The 22,546-nt window shown below is 63.4% G+C and overlaps 1 protein-coding gene across 2 annotated transcripts in view; it reads right to left on the bottom strand.

The window, feature by feature from the left end:
* The window catches only part of FPGS (folylpolyglutamate synthase), a 353,517-nt gene that overhangs the window by 276,174 nt on the left and 54,797 nt on the right, over positions 1-22,546 (bottom strand). For both annotated transcript variants that reach the window (XM_085614139.1, XM_085614140.1), the window contains exons 2-3: positions 10,259-10,387; positions 494-547 (exon numbers count right to left, since the gene is read on the bottom strand). In XM_085614139.1, the coding sequence (XP_085470265.1) occupies positions 494-547; positions 10,259-10,387 (183 nt within the window). The remainder of the gene's footprint in view (positions 1-493; positions 548-10,258; positions 10,388-22,546) is intronic.

Here is a 22,546-nt window from a genome sequence, read left to right as displayed (position 1 = left end):
CATTGCCCTCACCCAGCAGGAATCCACCAACCCCTACCCAAAGGTCATCGCACTCCCCCAGCAGGTTCCCACTAACCCCTACCCAAAGGGTCATTGCACTCACCCAGCAGGCTCCCACCCACCCCTACAGCTTCAGGTAGGTGAAGGCTGGTCCTGGGGTCTGTGGCCCTACTGCTTCAGGAGCGGTGTGCGATGGGGTGAAGTAGGGACTGTGGGTGAATGATTGTCTTGCTGTTGTTTCTTGGGGGCTCACACCTTCAGGGGTGTTGTAGGCTAGGGCTGGCCTAATGGCGTGTGTGGGCTCTTGTGCTTGTCAGAGGGGTGCATGATGAGTCGGTGGTCGGGTCTGTGGCCTCGGTCGGGCAAAGCAATGCTGGTTTCTGCTTTCACTTGGGGATCAGCGCCCATTTGCCGAGGAGCGTGAAGTCCAGGGTACCACACTCCAAGGCAGCACTACTGGGTCTGTGGGGACAGACCACCCACGGGTCCTTACCTTACCCTTCGTACCAGTGACGTGGATAATGTTCAACTGGTCCAAGTCTTCAACCTGATGGAAAAAACAGACCACTGAAGTAACAACTGTAAGTTCAACCCAGTACCACAGGTGGCCAACCACCGTCCAATGTTACAGCTACCATGCCCCAGTCCACATACCCACCCCGTGCTAACAGGAACTCACCATTCCTGGTCCATGTATACCCACTTCGTGCCAACAGGAGCTCCCCATCCCCGGAACATGTATACCCAACTCGTGCCAACAGGGGCTCCCCATCCCCGGTCCATGTATACCCAACCTGTGCCAGCAGGAATTCACCATCCTCGGTCCATGTATACGCAACCCGTGCCAGCAGGAACTCACCATCCCTGGTCCATGTATACCCACCCCAACAGGAGCTCCCCATCCCCGGTCCATGTATACCTACCCCATGACGAGAAATTCTATGGTAGCCCCGCATGTCCAGTCCATTGAACCACCTGGGTATGAACGTGACCGAAAGGTGCGAGGGTGACGTGATGACGGGAAAGCATGTGCGAGGGTGAGGCGAGTGAAGGTGCGAGGGTGAGGCGAGTGAAGGTGCGAGGGTGAGGCGAGTGAAGGTGCGAGGGTGAGGCGAGTGAAGGTGCGAGGGTGAGGCGAGTGAAGGTGCGAGGGTGAGGCGAGTGAAGGTGCGAGGGTGAGGCGAGTGAAGGTGCGAGGGTGAGGCGAGTGAAGGTGCGAGGGTGAGGCGAGTGAAGGTGCGAGGGTGAGGCGAGTGAAGGTGCGAGGGTGAGGCGAGTGAAGGTGCGAGGGTGAGGCGAGTGAAGGTGCGAGGGTGAGGCGAGTGAAGGTGCGAGGGTGAGGCGAGTGAAGGTGCGAGGGTGAGGCGCGTGAAGGTGCGAGGGTGAGGCGCGTGAAGGTGCGAGGGTGAGGTGAGGGAAGGGGTGAGTGAAGGTGGAAGGGGTGAGGGTGAGTGAAGGTGCAAGGGTGAGGGTGAGTGAAGGTGCAAGGGTGAGGGTGAGTGAAGGTGCAAGGGTGAGGGTGAGTGAAGGTGCAAGGGTGAGGGTGAGTGAACGTGCAAGGGTGAAGTGAGAAGGTGCAAGGGTGAAGTGAGAAGGTGCAAGGGTGAAGTGAGAAGGTGCAAGGGTGAAGTGAGAAGGTGCAAGGGTGAAGTGAGAAGGTGCAAGGGTGAAGTGAGAAGGTGCAAGGGTGAAGTGAGAAGGTGCAAGGGTGAAGTGAGAAGGTGCAAGGGTGAAGTGAGAAGGTGCAAGGGTGAAGTGAGAAGGTGCAAGGGTGAAGTGAGAAGGTGCAAGGGTGAAGTGAGAAGGTGCAAGGGTGAAGTGAGTGAAGGTGCAAGGGTGAAGTGAGTGAAGGTGCAAGGGTGAAGTGAGTGAAGGTGCAAGGGTGAAGTGAGAAGGTGCAAGGGTGAAGTGAGAAGGTGCAAGGGTGAAGTGAGTGAAGGTGCAAGGGTGAAGTGAGTGAAGGTGCAAGGGTGAAGTGAGTGAAGGTGCAAGGGTGAAGTGAGTGAAGGTGCAAGGGTGAAGTGAGTGAAGGTGCAAGGGTGAAGTGAGTGAAGGTGCAAGGGTGAAGTGAGTGAAGGTGCAAGGGTGAAGTGAGTGAAGGTGCAAGGGTGAAGTGAGTGAAGGTGCAAGGGTGAAGTGAGTGAAGGTGCAAGGGTGAAGTGAGTGAAGGTGCAAGGGTGAAGTGAGTGAAGGTGCAAGGGTGAAGCGAGGGTGAAGCGAGGGTGAAGTAAGTGAAGGTGTGCGTGCAGAGCACAAACGTCAGAGCTGGTGTGGGACTAATGTGAAAGGAGGCACGTGTGTCCCACGTGCACGACAGTCTGTCACCACAAGCGTGACTTCACACATGCACGCAAGACAAGCACTTCGGTGCGGTCTACATCACACAGCTTAAAGCACTCAATGAGGTGAAGGAGCTGTCCTTGGAGGTGCAGGCTTCCACTGACCACAGGATAACTTGGATCCCACACAGGAGCAGCCGAGGAGCCAGGCATGGAATGGCCATCATACAACCGGGGGGGGGGGGGGGGGGGCACGTGGGGGGGAGGCGGTGGCCAGGGGCCACGCGGTGGGAGGCACCGGTGGCCAGGTGCCACGCGGGGGGGGCCGAGGGAGGGCGAAGAGACTGGGGCTCTGAGGGGGGGGGAAAGACACTGGAGCTCCGGGAGGGGGGGGGGGGGGGGGGAAGGCTGGGGCTCCGAGGGGGGGGGGGGGGAAGTGACTGGGGCTCCGAGGGGAGGGGGGGGAAGAGACTGGGGCTCCGAGGGGGGGAAGAGACTGGGGCTCCGAGGGGGGGGGGGGGGGGGAAGAGACTGGGGCTCCGAGGGGGGGGGGGGGGGAAGAGACTGGGGCTCCGAGGGGGGGGGGGGGGGGGGGGGAGAGAGAGAGAGAGAGAGAGAGAGAGAGACTGGGGCTCCGAGGGGAGGGGGGGGGGGGAAGAGACTGGGGCTCCGAGGGGAGGGGGGGGGGGGAGAAGAGACTGGGGCTCCGAGGGGAGGGGGGGGGGGGGGGAAGAGACTGGGGCTCCGAGGGGAGGGGGGGGGGGGGGGAAGAGACTGGGGCTCCGAGGGGAGGGGGGGGGGGGGGGGGAAGAGACTGGGGCTCCGAGGGGAGGGGGGGAGGGAAGAGACTGGGGCTCCGAGGGGAGGGGGGAGAGACTGGGGCTCCGAGGGGAGGGGGGAGGGACTGGGGCTCCGAGGGGGGGGGGGGGGGGAGAGACTGGGGCTCCGAGGGGGGGGGGGGGGAAGAGAGAGAGAGAGACTGGGGCTCCGAGGGGGGGGGGGGGGGGAGAGAGAGAGAGACTGGGGCTCCGAGGGGGGGGGAGAGAGAGAGAGAGACTGGGGCTCCGAGGGGGGGGGGGGGGGAGAGAGACTGGGGCTCCGAGGGGGGGGGGGGGGGGGGGGGAGAGAGAGAGACTGGGGCTCCGAGGGGGGGGGGGGGAGAGAGAGACTGGGGCTCCGAGGGGGGGGGGGGAGAGAGAGACTGGGGCTCCGAGGGGGGGGGGGTGGAGTGACTGGTGCTCCGAGGGGGGGGGTGGAGTGACTGGTGCTCCGAGGGGGGGGGGGGGTAGAGACTGGGGCTCCGAGGGGAGGGGGGGGGGGGGGGGAGAGACTGGTGCTCCGGGGGGGGGGGTGGGGGGAAAGAGACTGGTGCTCCAGGGGGGGGGGGGAAAAGAGACTGGGGCTCCGAGGGGAGGGGGGAGAGACTGGGGCTCCGAGGGGAGGGGGGGGGAGAGAGACTGGGGCTCCGAGGGGAGGGGGGGGGAGAGAGACTGGGGCTCCAAGGGGGGGGGGGGGGGGGGAGAGAGAGACTGGGGCTCCAAGGGGGGGGGGGGGGGGGGGGAGAGAGACTGGGGCTCCAAGGGGGGGGGGGGAGGGGGGAGTGACTGGTGCTCCGAGGGGGGGGGGGTGACTGGTGCTCCGAGGGGGGGGGGTGACTGGTGCTCCGAGGGGGGGGGGTGACTGGTGCTCCGAGGGGGGGGGGGGTGACTGGTGCTCCGAGGGGGGGGGGGGTGACTGGTGCTCCGAGGGGGGGGGGGGTGACTGGTGCTCCGAGGGGGGGGGGGGTGACTGGTGCTCCGAGGGGGGGGGGGGGTGACTGGGGCTCCGAGGGGGGGGGGGGGGAGAGAGACTGGGGCTCCGAGGGGGGGGGGGGAGAGAGACTGGGGCTCCGAGGGGGGGGGGGAGAGAGACTGGGGCTCCGAGGGGGGGGGGGGAGAGAGACTGGGGCTCCGAGGGGGGGGGGGAGAGAGACTGGGGCTCCGAGGGGGGGGGGGGGGGAGAGACTGGGGCTCCGAGGGGGGGGGGGGAGAGAGGCTGGGGCTCCGAGGGGGGGTGTGACTGGTGCTCCGAGGGGGGGGGGGTGACTGGTGCTCCTGGGGGTTGGGGGGGGAGAGAGACTGGGGCTCCGAGGGGGGGGGGGGGGGGGAAGGAGAGGCTGGGGCTCCGAGGGGGGGGGAAGGAGAGGCTGGGGCTCCGAGGGGGGGGGGGGGGGGGGAAGGAGAGGCTGGGGCTCCGAGGGGGGGGGGGGGAAGAGAGGCTGGGGCTCCGAGGGGGGGGGGGGGAAGAGAGGCTGGGGCTCCGAGGGGGGGGGGGGAAGAGAGGCTGGGGCTCCGAGGGAGGGGGGGGGGGGGAGTGACTGGTGCTCCGAGGGGGGGGGTGACTGGTGCTCCGAGGGGGGGGTGACTGGTGCAGGGGTGACTGGTGCTCCGAGGGGGGGGTGACTGGTGCTCCGAGGGGGGGGGGGGGGGGGAAGAGAGACTGGTGCTCCGGGGGGGGGGGGGAAGAGACTGGGGCTCCGAGGGGGGGGGGGGGGGGAGACTGGGGCTCCGAGGGGGGGGGGGGGGGAAGACTGGGGCTCCGAGGGGGGGGGGGGGGGAGAAAAGAGACTGGGGCTCCGGGGGGGGGGGGGGGGGAGAGGCTGGGGCTCCGAGGGGGGGGGAAGAGACTGGGGCTCCGAGGGGGGGGGGGAAGAGACTGGGGCTCCGAGGGGGGGGGAAGAGAGACTGGGGCTCCGAGGGGGGGGGGAAGAGACTGGGGCTCCGAGGGGGGGGGGAAGAGACTGGGGCTCCGAGGGGGGGGAAGAGACTGGGGCTCCGAGGGGGGGGAAGAGACTGGGGCTCCGGGGGGGGGGGGAGAAAAGAGACTGGGGCTCCGGGGGGGGGGGAGAAAAGAGACTGGGGCTCCGAGGGGGGGGGGGAAGAGACTGGGGCTCCGAGGGGGGGGGGAAGAGACTGGGGCTCCGAGGGGGGGGGAAGAGACTGGGGCTCCGAGGGGGGGGGGAAGAGACTGGGGCTCCGAGGGGGGGGAAGAGACTGGGGCTCCGAGGGGGGGGGAAGAGACTGGGGCTCCGAGGGGGGGGAAGAGACTGGGGCTCCGAGGGGGGGGGGGGAAGAGACTGGGGCTCCGAGGGGGGGGGGGGAAGAGACTGGGGCTCCGAGGGGGGGGGGGGGAGAGACTGGGGCTCCGAGGGGGGGGGGGGGGAGAGACTGGGGCTCCGAGGGGGGGGGGGGGAGAGAGACTGGGGCTCCAAGGGGGGGGGGGGGGGGGGAGAGAGACTGGGGCTCCGGGGGGGGGGGGGAGAGAGACTGGGGCTCCGGGGGGGGGGGGGGGGGGGGGAGACTGGGGCTCCGGGGGGGGGGGGGGGGGAAGAGACTGGGGCTCCGGGGGGGGGGGGGGGGAAGAGACTGGGGCTCCGGGGGGGCGGAGAAGAGACTGGGGCTCCGGGGGGGAAGAGACTGGGGCTCCGAGGGGGGGGGGGGAAGAGAGACTGGGGCTCCGAGGGGGGGGGGAGAGAGACTGGGGCTCCGAGGAGGGGGGGGGGGGGGAGAGAGACTGGGGCTCCGAGGGGGGGGGGGGAGAGAGACTGGGGCTCCGAGGGGGGGGGGAGAGAGACTGGGGCTCCGAGGGGGGGGGGGGGGGAAGAGAGACTGGGGCTCCGGGGGGGGGTGGGGGGGGGAGAGAGACTGGGGCTCCAGGGGGGGGGTGGGGGGGGAGAGAGACTGGGGCTCCAGGGGGGGGGTGGGGGGGGGAGAGAGACTGGGGCTCCAGGGGGGGGGGGGGAGAGAGACTGGGGCTCCGGGGGGGGGGGGGGGGGGAGAGAGAGACTGGGGCTCCGGGGGGGGGGAGAGACTGGGGCTCCGGGGGGGGGGAAGAGACTGGGGCTCCGGGGGGGGGGGAAGAGACTGGGGCTCCGGGGGGGGGGGAGAAGAGACTGGGGCTCCGGGGGGGGGGGGGAGAAGAGACTGGGGCTCCGGGGGGGGGGGGGGAGAAGAGACTGGGGCTCCAGGGGGGGGGGGGAAGAGACTGGGGCTCCGGGGGGGGGGGAAGAGACTGGGGCTCCGGGGGGGGGGGGAAGAGACTGGGGCTCCGGGGGGGGGGGGGGGAAGAGACTGGGGCTCCGGGGGGGGGGGGGGGGGAAGAGACTGGGGCTCCGGGGGGGGGGAAGAGACTGGGGCTCCGGGGGGGGGAAGAGACTGGGGCTCTAGGGGGGGGGGGGGAGAGACTGGGGCTCCGGGGGGGGGGGGGGGGGGGAGAGAGAGACTGGGGCTCCGGGGGGGGGGGGTGAGAGAGACTGGGGCTCCGGGGGGGGGGTGAGAGAGACTGGTGCTCCGAGGGGGGGGGGAAGAGAGAGACTGGGGCTCCGGGGGGGGGGAACAGACTGGGGCTCCGGGGGGGGGGGGGGAAGAGACTGGGGCTCCGGGGGGGGGGAAGAGACTGGGGCTCCGGGGGGGGGGGGGGGGGGAGGGAAGAGACTGGGGCTCCGGGGGGGGGGGGGGGGAGGGAAGAGACTGGGGCTCCGGGGGGGGGGGGGGGGGGGAGGGAAGAGACTGGGGCTCCGGGGGGGGGGGGGGGGGGAGGGAAGAGACTGGGGCTCCGGGGGGGGGGGGGGGAAGAGACTGGGGCTCCGGGGGGCAAGAGACTGGGGCTCCGGGGGGGCAAGAGACTGGGGCTCCGGGGGGGGCAAGAGACTGGGGCTCCGGGGGGGGGGGGGGGGGGGAGAGAGACTGGGGCTCCGGGGGGGTAAAGAGAGACTGGGGCTCCGGGGGGGGGGGAGAGACTGGGGCTCCGGGGGGGGGGGGGGGGAGAGACTGGGGCTCCGGGGAGGGGGGGGGAGAGATACTGGGGCTTCGGGGGGGGGGGGGGGGGAGAGAGACTGGGGCTCCGGGGGGGGGGGGGGAGAGAGACTGGGGCTCCGGGGGGGGGGGGGGGAAGAGACTGGGGCTCCGGGGGGGGGGGGGGGGAAGAGACTGGGGCTCCGGGGGGGGGAGGGAAGAGACTGGGGCTCCGGGGGGGGGGGGGGGGGGAGGGAAGAGACTGGGGCTCCGGGGGGGGGGGGGGGGGAAGAGACTGGGGCTCCGGGGGGGGGAGAGGGGGAAGAGACTGGGGCTCCGGGGGGGGAGAGACTGGGGCTCCGGGGGCGGGGGGGAAGAGACTGGGGCTCCGAGGGGGGGGGGAAGAGACTTGGGCTCCGAGGGGGGGGGGAAGAGACTTGGGCTCCGAGGGGGGGGGGGAAGAGACTGGGGCTCCGAGGGGGGGGGGAAGAGACTGGGGCTCCGAGGGGGGGGGAAGAGACTGGGGCTCCGAGGGGGGGGGGGGGGGGGGAGACTGGGGCTCCGGGGGGGGGGGGGGGAGAAGAGACTGGGGCTCCGGGGGGGGGGGGAAGAGGCTGGGGCTCCGGGGGGGGGGGGAGAAGAGGCTGGGGCTCCGGGGGGGGGGGGGGAGAAGAGGCTGGGGCTCCGAGGGGGGGGGGGAAGAGACTGGGGCTCCGAGGGGGGGGGGAAGAGACTGGGGCTCCGAGGGGGGGGGGAAGAGACTGGGGCTCCGAGGGGGGGGGGGGGAGAGACTGGGGCTCCGAGGGGGGGGGGGGGGGGAGACTGGGGCTCCGAGGGGGGGGGGGGGGAGACTGGGGCTCCGAGGGGGGGGGGGGGGAGACTGGGGCTCCGAGGGGGGGGGGGGGGGAGACTGGGGCTCCGAGGGGGGGGGAGGGAGACTGGGGCTCCGAGGGGGGGGGGGAGAGAGACTGGGGCTCCGAGGGGGGGGGAGAGAGACTGGGGCTCCGGGGGGGGGGGGAAGAGAGACTGGGGCTCCAGGGGGGGGGGGGGGGGGGGAGAGAGAGAGACTGGGGCTCCAGGGGGGGGGGGGGGGGGGGGAGAGAGAGACTGGGGCTCCGGGGGGGGAAGAGAGACTGGGGCTCCGGGGGGGGGGGGAAGAGAGACTGGGGCTCCGGGGGGGGGGGGGGGAGAGAGAGACTGGGGCTCCGGGGGGGGGGGGGGAGAGAGAGACTGGGGCTCCGGGGGGGGGGGGGGAGAGACTGGGGCTCCGGGGGGGGGGGGGGGGGGAGACTGGGGCTCCGGGGGGGGAGAGAGACTGGGGCTCCGGGGGGGGAGAGAGACTGGGGCTCCGGGGGGGGGGGAAGAGACTGGGGCTCCGGGGGGGGGGGGGGGGGGGGGGGAAAGAGACTGGGGCTCGGGGGGGGGGGGGGGAAGAGACTGGGGCTCGGGGGGGAAGAGACTGGGGCTCCGGGGGGGGGGGGGGGAAGAAGAGACTGGGGCTCCAGGGGGGGGGGGGGGGGAAGAGACTGGGGCTCCAGGGGGGGGGGGGGGGAAGAGACTGGGGCTCTGAGGGGGGGGGGGGGGAAGAGACTGGGGCTCTGAGGGGGGGGGAGACTGGGGCTCCGAGGGGGGGGGGGGGGGGAAGAGACTGGGGCTCCGAGAGGGGGGGGGGGGGGGGAGAGAGACTGGGGCTCCAGGGGGGGGGGGGGGGGGGAGAGAGAGACTGGGGCTCCGGGGGGGAAGAGAGACTGGGGCTCCGGGGGGGGGAAGAGAGACTGGGGCTCCGGGGGGGGGGGAGAGAGAGACTGGGGCTCCGGGGGGGGGGGGGAGAGAGAGACTGGGGCTCCGGGGGGGGGGGAGAGACTGGGGCTCCGGGGGGGGGGGGGGAGACTGGGGCTCCGGGGGGGGAGAGAGACTGGGGCTCCGGGGGGGGGGGAAGAGACTGGGGCTCCGGGGGGGGGGGAAGAGACTGGGGCTCCGGGGGGGGGGGAAAGAGACTGGGGCTCCGGGGGGGGGGGGGGGGAAGAGACTGGGGCTCCGGGGGGGGGGGGGGGGGAAAGAGACTGGGGCTCGGGGGGGGGGGGGGGAAGAGACTGGGGCTCGGGGGGGAAGAGACTGGGGCTCCGGGGGGGGGGGGGAAGAAGAGACTGGGGCTCCAGGGGGGGGGGGGGGGGGAAGAGACTGGGGCTCCAGGGGGGGGGGGGGAAGAGACTGGGGCTCTGAGGGGGGGGGGGGGGGAAGAGACTGGGGCTCTGAGGGGGGGGGGAGACTGGGGCTCCGAGGGGGGGGGGGGGGGAAGAGACTGGGGCTCCGAGAGGGGGGGGGGGGGGGGGAGAGAGACTGGGGCTCCGAGAGGGGGGGGGGGAGAGAGACTGGGGCTCCGAGAGGGGGGGGGGGGAGAGACTGGGGCTCCGAGAGGGGGGGGGGGGAGAGACTGGGGCTCCGAGGGGGGGGGGGGGGAGAGAGACTGGGGCTCCGAGGGGGGGGTGAGAGAGACTGGGGCTCCGAGGGGGGGGGGTGAGAGAGACTGGGGCTCCGAGGGGGGGGGTGAGAGAGACTGGGGCTCCGAGGGGGGGTGAGAGAGACTGGTGCTCCGAGGGGGGGGGGGGGGGGGAGAGAGACTGGTGCTCCGAGGGGGGGGGGGGGAAGAGAGACTGGTGCTCCGAGGGGGGGAGAGAGACTGGTGCTCCGAGGGGGGGGGGAGAGAGACTGGTGCTCCGAGGGGGGGGGGGGAGAGAGACTGGTGCTCCGAGGGGGGGAGAGAGACTGGTGCTCCGAGGGGGGGGGGGGAGAAGAGACTGGGGCTCCGAGGGGGGGGGGGGGGAGAGAAGAGACTGGGGCTCCGAGGGGGGGGGGGGAGGGAGACCGGGGCTCCGAGGGGGGGGGGGAGGGAGACCGGGGCTCCGAGTGGGGGGGGGAAGGAGGGGGGGTGGGAGACCGGGGCTCCGAGGGAGGGGGGGAGAAGGAGGGAGACCGGGGCTCCGAGGGGGGGGGGGGGAAGGAGACCGGGGCTCCGAGGGGGGAGAGAAGACTAGGCTAGGGGCTCCGGGGGAGAGTGGGTGGAAGAGACTAGGCCAGGGTCTCTGGGGGAGGGGGGGGGGGGGAGAGACTAGGGCCACGGGGAGAGACTAGGCCAAGGGCTCCGGGGGGGTCTAGGTCACCCTACCATCCATCCTGCACTCCCCCTCTATGGCAGCCAACACTCACCTTGAGCCCGCTTCGCTCCAGGAAGCCCCCCATGGCTTCCAGCTGCAGCTGAGGGTCTCCCCGCTCACGCTTCACCTGCTCCAGGTAGCTGGCATTGGTCTGCAGCGTGTTCAGAGTCCGGATGGCGTCCTGGGCAGAAGAGAGGGCAGAGATTAGGCCGATGGATACCGGCGAGGGCAGGAGGTTTTAGAGAGGGATGTGGTGGTCGTGGGTATAAGAGGGTAGAGAAGGGCAGAGATTAGGAGAGGGCAAGAGGTGCCAAAGAGGGAGGTAAGAGTTTAAAAAGCAGGTGGCGGTGTATAAGAGCTGTGCAGAGCCTAGCTAGTACAGCGCTTAGCTGGTGCACCACCTAGCTGGGTTAGTACTTGGCTGGTACAGCGCCTAGGTGGGTTAGTGCCTCTGGTCTGTATTAAAGCTATGGTAGAAACATTACATGTCTCGAAATGTACGCTTTCCAGAGCAGCCTGGGTTGTGTTCTCTTTACTGCCCTCTGCTCTCCCATGTTGAGGCACGTGTCACTATCCTCTGGGACAGTTCTTTACAACAGTCCCCTCTGGGCCTCCAGCCTTCAGAGCCAGGTGTTCACCCGAACTGGTCCAGTGTCTCACAATAGTTAAGCGGCCTGTGAAGCAGGTCCAGAGGCCCAGAGGGGCCTCACGTTAGTCAGAAGGTTGCACCGGAGACCTGCTGGAGGAGGTGTCCAGAACAGCATCCAGGATGCAATGCCCCAGGTCTCAACACTCCCTTCCCACCACATCAGACTCCAGTCCATCTCCTTGCAATGACTCTGCAAAACCCTCCTATGAAGGTTTGCAAGCACATGAGGTTTGGTCCCAATGTCAGATCTTTGGTCAGGCCCTGGTCTGCCCGGTCCATGAGAGCAGAGGACAGGTCTTTACAAGCAGCTGGTGCACGTGTCCCCTGCTAAAGCTGGGCATTTTAGGGCAGGTAGAGCCCCAGCCAAGGGTGGGGGTGGGCCCACCCAGCATCCAACTAAGGCACTGAGAGCAATCAAAGGAGGAGAAGCCTCACACGCCGAGATGAAGCAAAGGAGGAGAAGCCTCACACGCCGAGATGATTTCTCCTCACACACCGAGATGAAGCAAAGGAGGAGAAGCCTCACACGCCGAAATGAAGCAAAGGAGGAGAAGCCACATGCCAACATGAACCAAAGGAGAAGCCACACATACAGACGAACCAAAGGAGAAGAATCCACACGCTGAGGTGAACCAAAGGAGAAGAATCCACATGCTGAGGTGAACCAAAGGAGGAGAATCCAGACAGTGAGATAAACCAAAAGGAGAGGCCTTTACATCCAAGAATTCTCCAACTTTAACTTGAAGGGTGGGCGCTCCGCTCATCCGACCACCTCCAGGTGTCAGGGCACAGATGTGCTCAAACTAAAACACACCAGTGCAAGTACTGCCAGGCCTGGCCTGCTCCATTGGCAGACAGGGCAGAGAAAGAAAGGCCAGCTCGGGCAAATCCCATGTGTGTTCAGAGTCACTGGCTTTGTCAAAGTTTCTTTGCTTCATACACTTTCTACGGTGGCAAGCAATAGTAAACCCTTCTGTACAATTGGGGGCAGTCACCCTAGTTAGTGTGTGCTTTCAAGACAATATACAGGCACTTTTTACTCCAGTCACAGTTCCTTATGGCCAAGTTATCAGAACCTTTGTACACTTGTATGTGGTGTAAATGAATAAAGGAAGAAAACTAGATAATACATGGAAGAGGCTCTCCAGAGGGCCTTAGGTAAATATGTTAAGAAGGCAGGAAGCCCCAAGTGTGCAGACGACACCCCACTTTAAATACAGGTTGTATGTCCTTCACCTGGAGACAGGCTCACTTTCAACTAGAAAGTGCTAGAAGGTCCTATGCATTGTTACCGCCCAAGGCTGATGTCCACAGAGCCCCAGCTGAAGGACAGCAGCAGGTCACATGAAAAGCAGACTTTGGACTCCTTTACATCGAAGGCTTAGAAAAGCACCCACTTCTCACAGCGCTTCAGTTTATGACACCACAACACGGTCCCAAGTCCGGCGCCTCTCAAAACAAACTGTTGTGTAAAGCACGAAAGTGGTGGCAGAAGTCACTGGGCTGTAAAAGCACCCTGGAAGAACATGCATGTACACTCAGTGAGCTGGCCTGCGCTCACGTGTAAAGTATTAAAAGAACCTGGTGAAAAACAAAACCGTTTGTCTTTAAAGTCAGCTACCGTGAAATGGTAAAACATAATATGGGTAGATCGGAGTCAAAAACAGCACACTAGGTAGGAAGCCATAAAGCACATGCATTCACATGGAGTGCTATAAGAACAAACGTATGCAAAGCCAATAGGGCTCGCCTTTGGGACACAGACTTTGTCAATGCCGTTTAGCCATGCTGTGCAGCACCCCCGAAAAGGGAGACAACAAAAAAAATAGACATTTGCAGGCAGGCACGTGCTCTATTATGCATACAAGTAACAACAACAATACCAATACTGATACTTTTCTATACTCGCATTGAATTGCGAGGGAACATTGAAAGGAAACATGATCCTTAGACCTCTTTTTCCGTCGATTTAATCAATAAATTATTTTATTCATTTTATCACACCTTCAATTAGTGATTTGGCGAAACCTCAAATTTTTCAATAATTTCAAAATGATTTGTAGTTCTTATGGCCAAAGACAAGGTCTACGCGTTTCAAGCCCCTTCCAATAACGGGGCTCTCATCAGGACCTGTAAACTCAAGCGGTGGATAGATCAGCTGATGTAAAACACAGGAATAATCCAAATATTATAAGTTTCTTCTCAAGGTTGGAACGTGTCTTATTAATTCATTTCTTAGAAAGGCATTAATGCAAACTCGCTCGTTTCTCTTTAGTTATTTGGAGACCCTTTTTCCAGATAGAAGGTGCGGTCTTTTCGCCAACTTAATTCTTTAAACGGCGGATGTTGCTCTTTCACGCCTTTTACTGCTGTCGTCCTCTCTCCTGCTGATTCCGCGCTTAGAAGCTAATAACTACAAATCATTTTGAAATTATTGAACATAGCGGCGACTTTGTTTAGCATAACTCTATGGCCTGTATGAGGGTATGGTTGTTTTGATTGTTTAGTCTGATATGGGTAGTGAATGAGTTAGGATAAGAAATGTATGAAAAGAATGGATGGAGTGTGTAAAGAATGTTAGTGTCATTTATACAATTTCGCAGTCATAATTTTGTATTTTTTGAGGTTTCGACAAATCACCAATTGAAGGTGTGATAAAATGAATAAAATAATTTATTGATTAAATCGACGGAAAACGAGGTCTAAGGTCCATGTTTCCTTTCAATGTTCCCTCGCAATTCTATGAGAGTATAAAGAAAAGTATCAGTGTTGGTATCGTTGTTATTTGTTAGAATGGAGGCTTAGCCTTACTGATTTGAGCCTAAACCCAGTTTTGGTATTGCGCCATTATGCATACATGCATGCAAAATCACAGACAAAAACAAAGACAGAGAGAGACAAAGTGCTTTTAAGGCCGACGGGCTTGCAGCAATTTGCTACCAGGACCGCCACGAAAAACAGCTTGGATGGGGCAGCAATAGGGAGCAGGCAGGTGGCAGGGGGCCCTGGAGTGGGCACCATAGACTGTAGGTTGTTTCTTCTTTGGGCAACAGGGAACACTGGCACAGGTCGATTAGTTCCACAGACATCCTGTCCACAATCACTGGTGCGCATCCAGTGTCGTGGGGCAATTGTAGGTCTCTTCTTGGGCGGCAAGGACCAATTTGTCACGAGTTAGGTAGTGTCACCAACAGCATCTAGAATCCCAGGCACATATCTGGTGCAGACAAGAGACTGCATAAGCACCGCCCCTCCAAGGAGTTCAGTGTCCAGGCTACAGCAAACCACTCCAATGCGTTGTGAGTGACTGCTTTACGGACCACACTGCCATGGTCAGCTCCTCCTGCAGGGTTGGCATAGTCCCTTACACTCGCTCAAGCAAGACTCCTCATGTTTTCTAGAGAAGAAAGTTCTTCTTCCATATCAGCCTCCACAATGTGCCCTCACCCCTGGAAGTTGGCTGTCAGGCAGAAGCCAGCTCTGGCGGCACAGTAGTCCTCTGGGTACTCTGATGTTGACTCCTTAGTCAGAGAGAACTTGAAGTGGCTCAGAAGGTCCTACTCCTGTACAGAGATGGCAGACACGGAGTGTGGATAGTCTGCCGCTAGAGAACCAGGGTGTGCGGGTTCTCTTTTTATGTGTCCTTCTCAAGCTGTAGTTCACACTGTCTTGAATGATGCTTTTCACAGGTGTGTCAACTCCAGGATGACAAACACAACAGAGGCACAAAGTTCTTATCACATCCACCGACAAAGTGTAGGGCGTTCCTTCTCCTACATTGCGGCAAATCTGAAACAGCAGGCCCATGCAGCTTCGGACCACCTCACCGCCAAAATTCCAAAGGGCCCTCAAGACCTGGCTGTTTGAGTCTTCTGGGACCTGCAAGCGCCTGGATTCCCTACTTGGTGATTAGCAGCGCTATATAAATCCTGATTGATTAAATGGTGTGAGCAGTCTGCACCTGACTATCAACAGCCACACTTGACAGTGATCAGGAAGCGAGACAAAGGACGTTGTCCTTCTAAAGGGCAAACAGGAAGTGCATACCATCTTTCTCTACGGCATACTATTGCAAATCGTCGCTTTACATTACACTTGGAACACCTCTGGTGCAAAGCAGGGCACATTATCATGAGCTAGATGGTTCGGACTGCCCCAACGGTAGCATTTCACCTTCAAGTCTTCCACACGCGGTCCACTGGTCCTTCTCATGGAGTCTATCTTTGCAGGTCCCATGCTCAGTTTTCCCTTCTGGTTTTTTTTTTCTTTTCTTTACACTCCTGTTGGACAGGCCACACAGAGGGCTTGCTCCCTCCCCGCACGACAGGGCCCAAGCTCCGGCCCACCAGGCATACCCCACGAAAAGCACCTGTACCCCGTCTCCCGACGGATCTTCTGCCCTCGGACCTCTACTCATCACGGGGGCCAGCCCCACCGGCTCCCCCGGCCGGGTCAAGCCGCCATCTTGGGCCCTGCACCACGAGGCCGCGTGGCCTCACCCCGACCCTAACCCCGGGCCTGGCCGGCCCCGACATCCCGGCACCACCATCCACCCAGGAGGTGAGCGGACCACTTGGCAGGTCAATGGGAGAACGAAGTGTCAAGGGCTCTCCCCCGCCAGGTGCCGATCGCCTCCAGCTCCCCCAGGCACTGGCTCCACCCCCTGCTGGGTGTCTGGACACCTTCATCCCGGACCCTCCGACCTCCAAGTGCGGGGGTCCGGACATCAAAGGGCACCAGCCCTATAACTGGGGCAGCTCCGGAGCAGGAAGTAGTTGTATCCTGGAGTCGAGAGACACCGAGAGAACTCAGCCTTGACGGACTACTGGCGCTGCCGTAGCCGCTCTTGTGAACCATCGTCCTGCCTGCTGGCGCTGCCGCGGCCTTCTGCAACCTCCATCCTCGTCGGGACCTGCTGGCGCTGCCGCGGCCCGTTGTAACGACCATCCTCGTCGGGACCTGCTGGCGCTGCCGCGGCCCGTTGTAACGGCCATCCTCGTCGGGACCTGCTGGCGCTGCCGCGGCCCGTTGTAGCGACCATCCTCGTCGGGACCTGCTGGCGCTGCCGCGGCCCGTACATCGACCATCTTTCCGGGACCTGCTGGCGCTGCCGCGGACCGTGTACCGACCATCTCAACCGGGACCTGCTGGCGCTGCCGCGGCCCGTACCACCTAAACCACCAAGCTCGAGGATTGTGAGCTAGTCATCCTCTCACCCGAACTACCTGACTGGTAGACAGACTGTCCCGCTACCCCTTACCCTGCTTTGAGAGACTTGAATCGAGGGGACCCCTGAGTCCAGACCTCCTTGTACCATTCAACCGTACCTTAAGAAGTGCTTATAAAGAACACTGAACCTTATCCGTGTGTGGTATCTGTCTGTGGGGGGGGAAGTTACTTATCTGTACGATCGTTGGAGACGGCTCTCCCCGGAGACCTCTCCTCCTGTCCCCGGCGGACCCTCCCGGTCCGTCTACCCTTTCTAACATTGGTGGCCAGCGGCGCGATCCGAATCAACGCGTAATCGTACAGAGAGTAGCTCACCCCACGACAAAAACACGATGTCAGCCAAAGATAGCAGCTCCACCGAGAATTTCCAAATGGATAAATTAGAAGAATACAACCACCGCGAACTGAGACAATTCTGCATAGAACTTGGCATTGCTACCACCGGCCTGAGTACCAAGGATGATCTAAAGCACGCCCTAGAGTCGTGGACAGAAACTGGGGTCGCCGGACCCTCCGACCAAAGCAGCATCACACCAGAGGGGAACGCCACGGCTCCCGAGGAGCGGGGAACGGGCCTCTCGCAGGAGGAGATCCGAGAAAGAGAAAGAACCCGATTGCACGAGTTGGAAATGGCACGACTCAAGATGGATGGGGAACTCAAGTTAGCTGAACAGAAACTCAACCTCGAGCATATGCGGCTCCGAGATGAACGAGAAGAGAAGCAGAGACAGAGAGAGCTGGAGGAGAAAAAAATAACGCTCGAGCACGAGCGCCAGCTAGCGGAGATAGAACTTCGGAAACAAAATAAAGAACTGGGGGTGCCTGAGCGACCACATACCCCGGTGCCAATCGAGAAAAAAGTCCACATCCCCAAAGATGTTGTCCGCGAGTATGTCCGAGAAGACGACATACAACAGTGGTTTAAAGCCTACGAGATCGCCATGACCTCCCACCGGATCGACCGGAGTGATTGGGGAGCCGGACTTTGGGGGAGGTTTATCAACGAGGGTCGCGATGCCCTACTGCAGCTCCCAGATCACCAAATGTCGTCCTACGACCACATGAAGGCTGCCCTCCTCACCCGCTACGGCCTCACACCCGAGATGTACCGCCAGAGGTTCAGAGATTGCACCCGGATCCCAGGTACAACTTGGGTAGAATACGTGAACTATTTCAGCCGTGCCTTCGAGGGTTGGATAAGGGGGAGCCATGTCACCACTTACGAACAACTCTTTAACCTTATGGTATGGGAGCACCTGTCGAACAACTGTTTCGTCGAGCTCAGGCAGCACCTCCTCGACAGTAAGCTGACTGACCCCCGGCAGCTCGCCGCCGAAGCCGACCGATGGGAAAGCACCCGAGTGGGCCGGAGGGGGCCACACTAACAGAACAGAAGCAACCCAGGCCAGCACCGTCCTCGGGGAGGAGGAGGGGGCCAGGGGCGAGGAAGAGACGCCTTGCCAACAACACCCGTGGCCAGCACCCCGCCTCCGGCCGGGGCAACCCCCCGTGGCGTCCTGGGGCCCGAGCCAACGTCACGTGCCACCGATGCCAGCGAGTCGGCCACTACGCCAATGACCCGAGCTGCCCGCAGAACCAAGCACCCAAGCCCCGCCAGGTAGCTGCCGCCGCCCTGGGGGAGGAGCGATCGTCGGAGGAACCAGAAGAGTATGAGCCGGCCAAGCAAGAGTGGGAGCCGGCCGCCATGGTCCTGGCGTGCTTAGGGGGAAGAGACATGGTCCCGCGGGCCCCCCTACCCGCTAACACCAGGAAATACGGTCAGTGGGTGACCATTAATGGACAGCGAGCCGAGGCCTTGCGTGACACAGGCGCCAGTGTGACGGCCGTCCGCTGTCACCTGGTGAAGCCCGAGCAGATACTGCCGAACATTCTCTGCCCCGTCCGCTCGGCAGACAACTCTGAGAGTATGTGTCAAATGGCCTGCGTCCCATTCGAATGGGGAGGGGTCTCCGGCCTGTTGAAGGTGACGGTCCGGGACGATGCCCCCGTGGACTGCCTCCTGGGGAATGACCTCGAGAGTTCCCCGTGGGCCACCGTTGAGAGAAGAGAGCACCTGGGGATGCTGGGCCTCCCGGACTGGGCCTGCATAACCACCCGGTCCATGGCCGCCCGTGCCGTCCCTCGATCAGAAGAACCGGAATGGCCGGCACCTCCGCCCCCGGTCGCCCCAGTAGAAGACAACGACAAGGCCAGCCCCCCAGACCCGACGACCGAAGGGGACGCGCAACCCCAGGACCTTCCTGACCTGGCTCAGTGGCGTCAAGAAGGGGGGCCCACCCAAGAACAGTTCCGCCAGGAACAAAAGACCTGTCCCTCCCTCGAGGGACTCCGCCAACAAGCCAGCGCCCAGAATGCAGGGGACGCCACCGGAACTCACTGGGTCTACTGGGATAACGACCTGCTATACAGCGAGCAAAGAATCGCCGAGCTGGGGGCCGGTCGAGTACTGGTGGTACCTCTCCGCTTCAGAGACTTTCTGCTCAACCTGGCACACGATGTCCCCCTGGCTGGACACCTGGGCCAGGACAAAACGTACAGCCGCCTAGTAACCCACTTTTTCTGGCCGAAAATGAGGAACGACGTCCTGAACCACTGCCGATCTTGCCCCACATGCCAAGCCAGCGGGAAGAGTGGTCGGAAGCTGAAAGCCCCTCTGCAACCCTTCCCTGTGGTCACCACCCCGTTCGAGAGGGTGGGGATAGACATTGTGGGGCCTCTGGACCCCCGCACGGCACAAGGACACAGGTTCATCTTAGTACTGGTGGACCATGCCACCCGCTACCCCGAGGCGGTGCCCCTACGGACCGTGACAGCTCCGGTGGTTGGCCGGGCCCTAATGGGGATCTTCTCCCGGGTAGGCTTCCCCCGAGAAATCGTCAGCGACCGAGGCACGAACTTTATATCCAAATACATGAAGTCCCTCTGGCAACAATGCGGGGTCACCTACAGATTCACGACCCCCTATCACCCCCAAGGGAACGGACTAGTGGAGCGTTTTAACCGCACTCTCAAGGGGATGATTGGGGGATTGGAAGAGCCCCTCCGTCGCCAGTGGGATGTACTACCCCCGTGCCTCCTCTTCGCTTACCGAGAAGTTCCCCAGAAGTCCCTCGGTTTTAGCCCTTTCGAACTCCTGTACGGGCACCCTGTGCGAGGGCCCCTCAGCCTAGTAAAGGAAGGTTGGGAGATGGCCCCCCTAAAGACCCCTCCAGACGTCTTCAAATACATCCTGGCCCTACGCAATCAGACCCGGCGCTTCAGACAGATGGCCAAGGCGAACCTCGAGGCCAGCCAGGAGGACATGAAGAGGTGGTATGATCACCATGCCTCCTCCGTTGAGTTCGAGCCTGGACAACAAGTATGGGTGATGTCCCCCACCGAACCATGTGCCTTGCAAGATAAGTGGACGGGGCCCTTCAAAGTGGTCGAGCGCAAAAGCCCCGTCACTTACCTCATCGACATGGGGACCTCCCGGAACCCCCTTCGGGTCCTCCACACCAACCGACTCAAACCACACTTTGTGCGCTCAGAACTTAGCCTCCTGATGGCTACGGACAGTGGTGCAGAAGAAGACTCCGAACCCCTCCCGGATCTCCTGAAGACTCAGGAGAATGACGGCTCCGTGGACGGGGTCCGGCTCTCTGACGCCCTCACTTCGGAGCAACGCCAGGACTGCCGGAACCTCCTGCTGCAGTTCGCTGCCCTGTTCTCCCTCACCCCCGGGGTCACCCCTTGGTGTTTGCACGACGTAGACACCGGGGACAGTCCCCCTGTCCGACACCGGGCCTACCGCGTACCAGATCGGGTACGGGCCTGCATACAGGAGGAAGTGGCCAAGATGCTCACGATCGGGGTCATCGAGCCCTCGGACAGTCCCTGGGCCAGTCCGGTTGTATTGGTTCCCAAAGCCGCTGCCCCCGGCACCGCACCCGAACTGAGATTCTGCGTCGACTACCGGGGCTTGAACGCTGTCACCCGGACCGACGCTCATCCTATCCCCCGAGCAGACGAGCTGATCGACCGGCTGGGGGCCGCCCGCTACCTTAGTATCTTCGACCTAACAGCGGGCTACTGGCAGATCGGCCTCACACCCAGGGCTCAGGAACGGTCAGCCTTCTCTACCCCCGATGGCCACTATCAATTCAAGGTCATGCCCTTTGGCATGAAGAATGCCCCCGCCACGTTTCAACGCCTTGTGAACCAGGCCTTGGCGGGGCTCGAAGAGTTCAGCGCTGCCTACCTGGACGATATCGCTGTATACAGCCGCCACTGGTCCGACCACCTCCGTCACCTCCAAGAGGTCCTACAAGCCCTCCAGCGGGCCGGCCTCACCATTAAGGCCGGCAAGTGCCAAATTGGCCAAGGGTCTGTGACCTACCTTGGGCACCAAGTGGGAAGCGGGCTGGTGGCCCCGCTACAACTTAAGATTGCTGCCATCCAGTCCTGGCAGCCCCCCGTCACCCAGACCGAGGTCCGAGCCTTCTTGGGGCTCACCGGCTACTACCGGCGGTTCGTGAAGGACTACGGCAGCATCGTGGGGCCCCTCACGGGTCTCACGTCCAAGAACCAACCGAAGCGGATTAACTGGACTCCTGATTGTCAAGCGGCCTTCGAGAAGCTGAAGGCCGCCCTGTGCACCGCCCCTGTGCTCCAGGCCCCCGATTACAGTCGGGAATTTGTGGTGCAGACCGACGCCTCCGACCACGGCATCGGAGCCGTCCTTTCTCAGTTAAACCCCGAAGGTCATGACCAGCCGGTGGCCTTCATCAGTCGACGTCTCCTGGCCCGAGAACAGCGTTGGAGCACCATCGAGAGGGAGGCATTCGCAGTAGTGTGGGCCCTCAAAAAGCTCCGACCCTATCTCTTCGGTACCCACTTCCGGGTACAAACCGACCATCGCCCCCTGCAGTGGCTGATGCAGATGCGGGGGGAGAACCCAAAACTCTTGCGCTGGTCCATTTCCCTGCAGGGAATGGACTTCACCGTGGAGCACCGACCAGGCCAAGACCACGCCAACGCGGATGGCCTGTCCCGCTTTTTCCGCCTCGACGAAGAGAGTCCCCAAGGAGATGGGTGACTCTCCCCGCCTTCAGCTGGGGGGGACGCATGTTGGACAGGCCACACAGAGGGCTTGCTCCCTCCCCGCACGACAGGGCCCAAGCTCCGGCCCACCAGGCATACCCCACGAAAAGCACCTGTACCCCGTCTCCCGACGGATCTTCTGCCCTCGGACCTCTACTCATCACGGGGGCCAGCCCCACCGGCTCCCCCGGCCGGGTCAAGCCGCCATCTTGGGCCCTGCACCACGAGGCCGCGTGGCCTCACCCCGACCCTAACCCCGGGCCTGGCCGGCCCCGACATCCCGGCACCACCATCCACCCAGGAGGTGAGCGGACCACTTGGCAGGTCAATGGGAGAACGAAGTGTCAAGGGCTCTCCCCCGCCAGGTGCCGATCGCCTCCAGCTCCCCCAGGCACTGGCTCCACCCCCTGCTGGGTGTCTGGACACCTTCATCCCGGACCCTCCGACCTCCAAGTGCGGGGGTCCGGACATCAAAGGGCACCAGCCCTATAACTGGGGCAGCTCCGGAGCAGGAAGTAGTTGTATCCTGGAGTCGAGAGACACCGAGAGAACTCAGCCTTGACGGACTACTGGCGCTGCCGTAGCCGCTCTTGTGAACCATCGTCCTGCCTGCTGGCGCTGCCGCGGCCTTCTGCAACCTCCATCCTCGTCGGGACCTGCTGGCGCTGCCGCGGCCCGTTGTAACGACCATCCTCGTCGGGACCTGTTAGCGCTGCCGCGGCCCGTTGTAACGACCATCCTCGTCGGGACCTGCTGGCGCTGCCGCGGCCCGTTGTAGCGACCATCCTCGTCGGGACCTGCTGGCGCTGCCGCGGCCCGTACATCGACCATCTTTCCGGGACCTGCTGGCGCTGCCGCGGACCGTGTACCGACCATCTCAACCGGGACCTGCTGGCGCTGCCGCGGCCCGTACCACCTAAACCACCAAGCTCGAGGATTGTGAGCTAGTCATCATCTCACCCGAACTACCTGACTGGTAGACAGACTGTCCCGCTACCCCTTACCCTGCTTTGAGAGACTTGAATCGAGGGGACCCCTGAGTCCAGACCTCCTTGTACCATTCAACCGTACCTTAAGAAGTGCTTATAAAGAACACTGAACCTTATCCGTGTGTGGTATCTGTCTGTGGGGGGGAAGTTACTTGTCTGTACGATCGTTGGAGACGGCTCTCCCCGGAGACCTCTCCTCCTGTCCCCGGCCGACCCTCCCGGTCCGTCTACCCTTTCTAACAACTCCTATGCTTTTCCCTTTGTTGGCATCAATAACCACCTTAGCACATCTGATGGTAACCTCTGCATTACCTACAACAACTTCTTTGAGTGTAGAATCACCCCTGACCCATAATCTGTCTTGAATTTT

The sequence above is a fragment of the Triturus cristatus genome, chromosome 1_2 (genome assembly GCF_964204655.1).
Source record: "Triturus cristatus chromosome 1_2, aTriCri1.1, whole genome shotgun sequence".
Lineage (NCBI taxonomy): Eukaryota > Metazoa > Chordata > Amphibia > Caudata > Salamandridae > Triturus > Triturus cristatus.
Note: the sequence above shows the minus strand (reverse complement) of the source record. Positions and strands in the feature narration are given on the sequence as shown.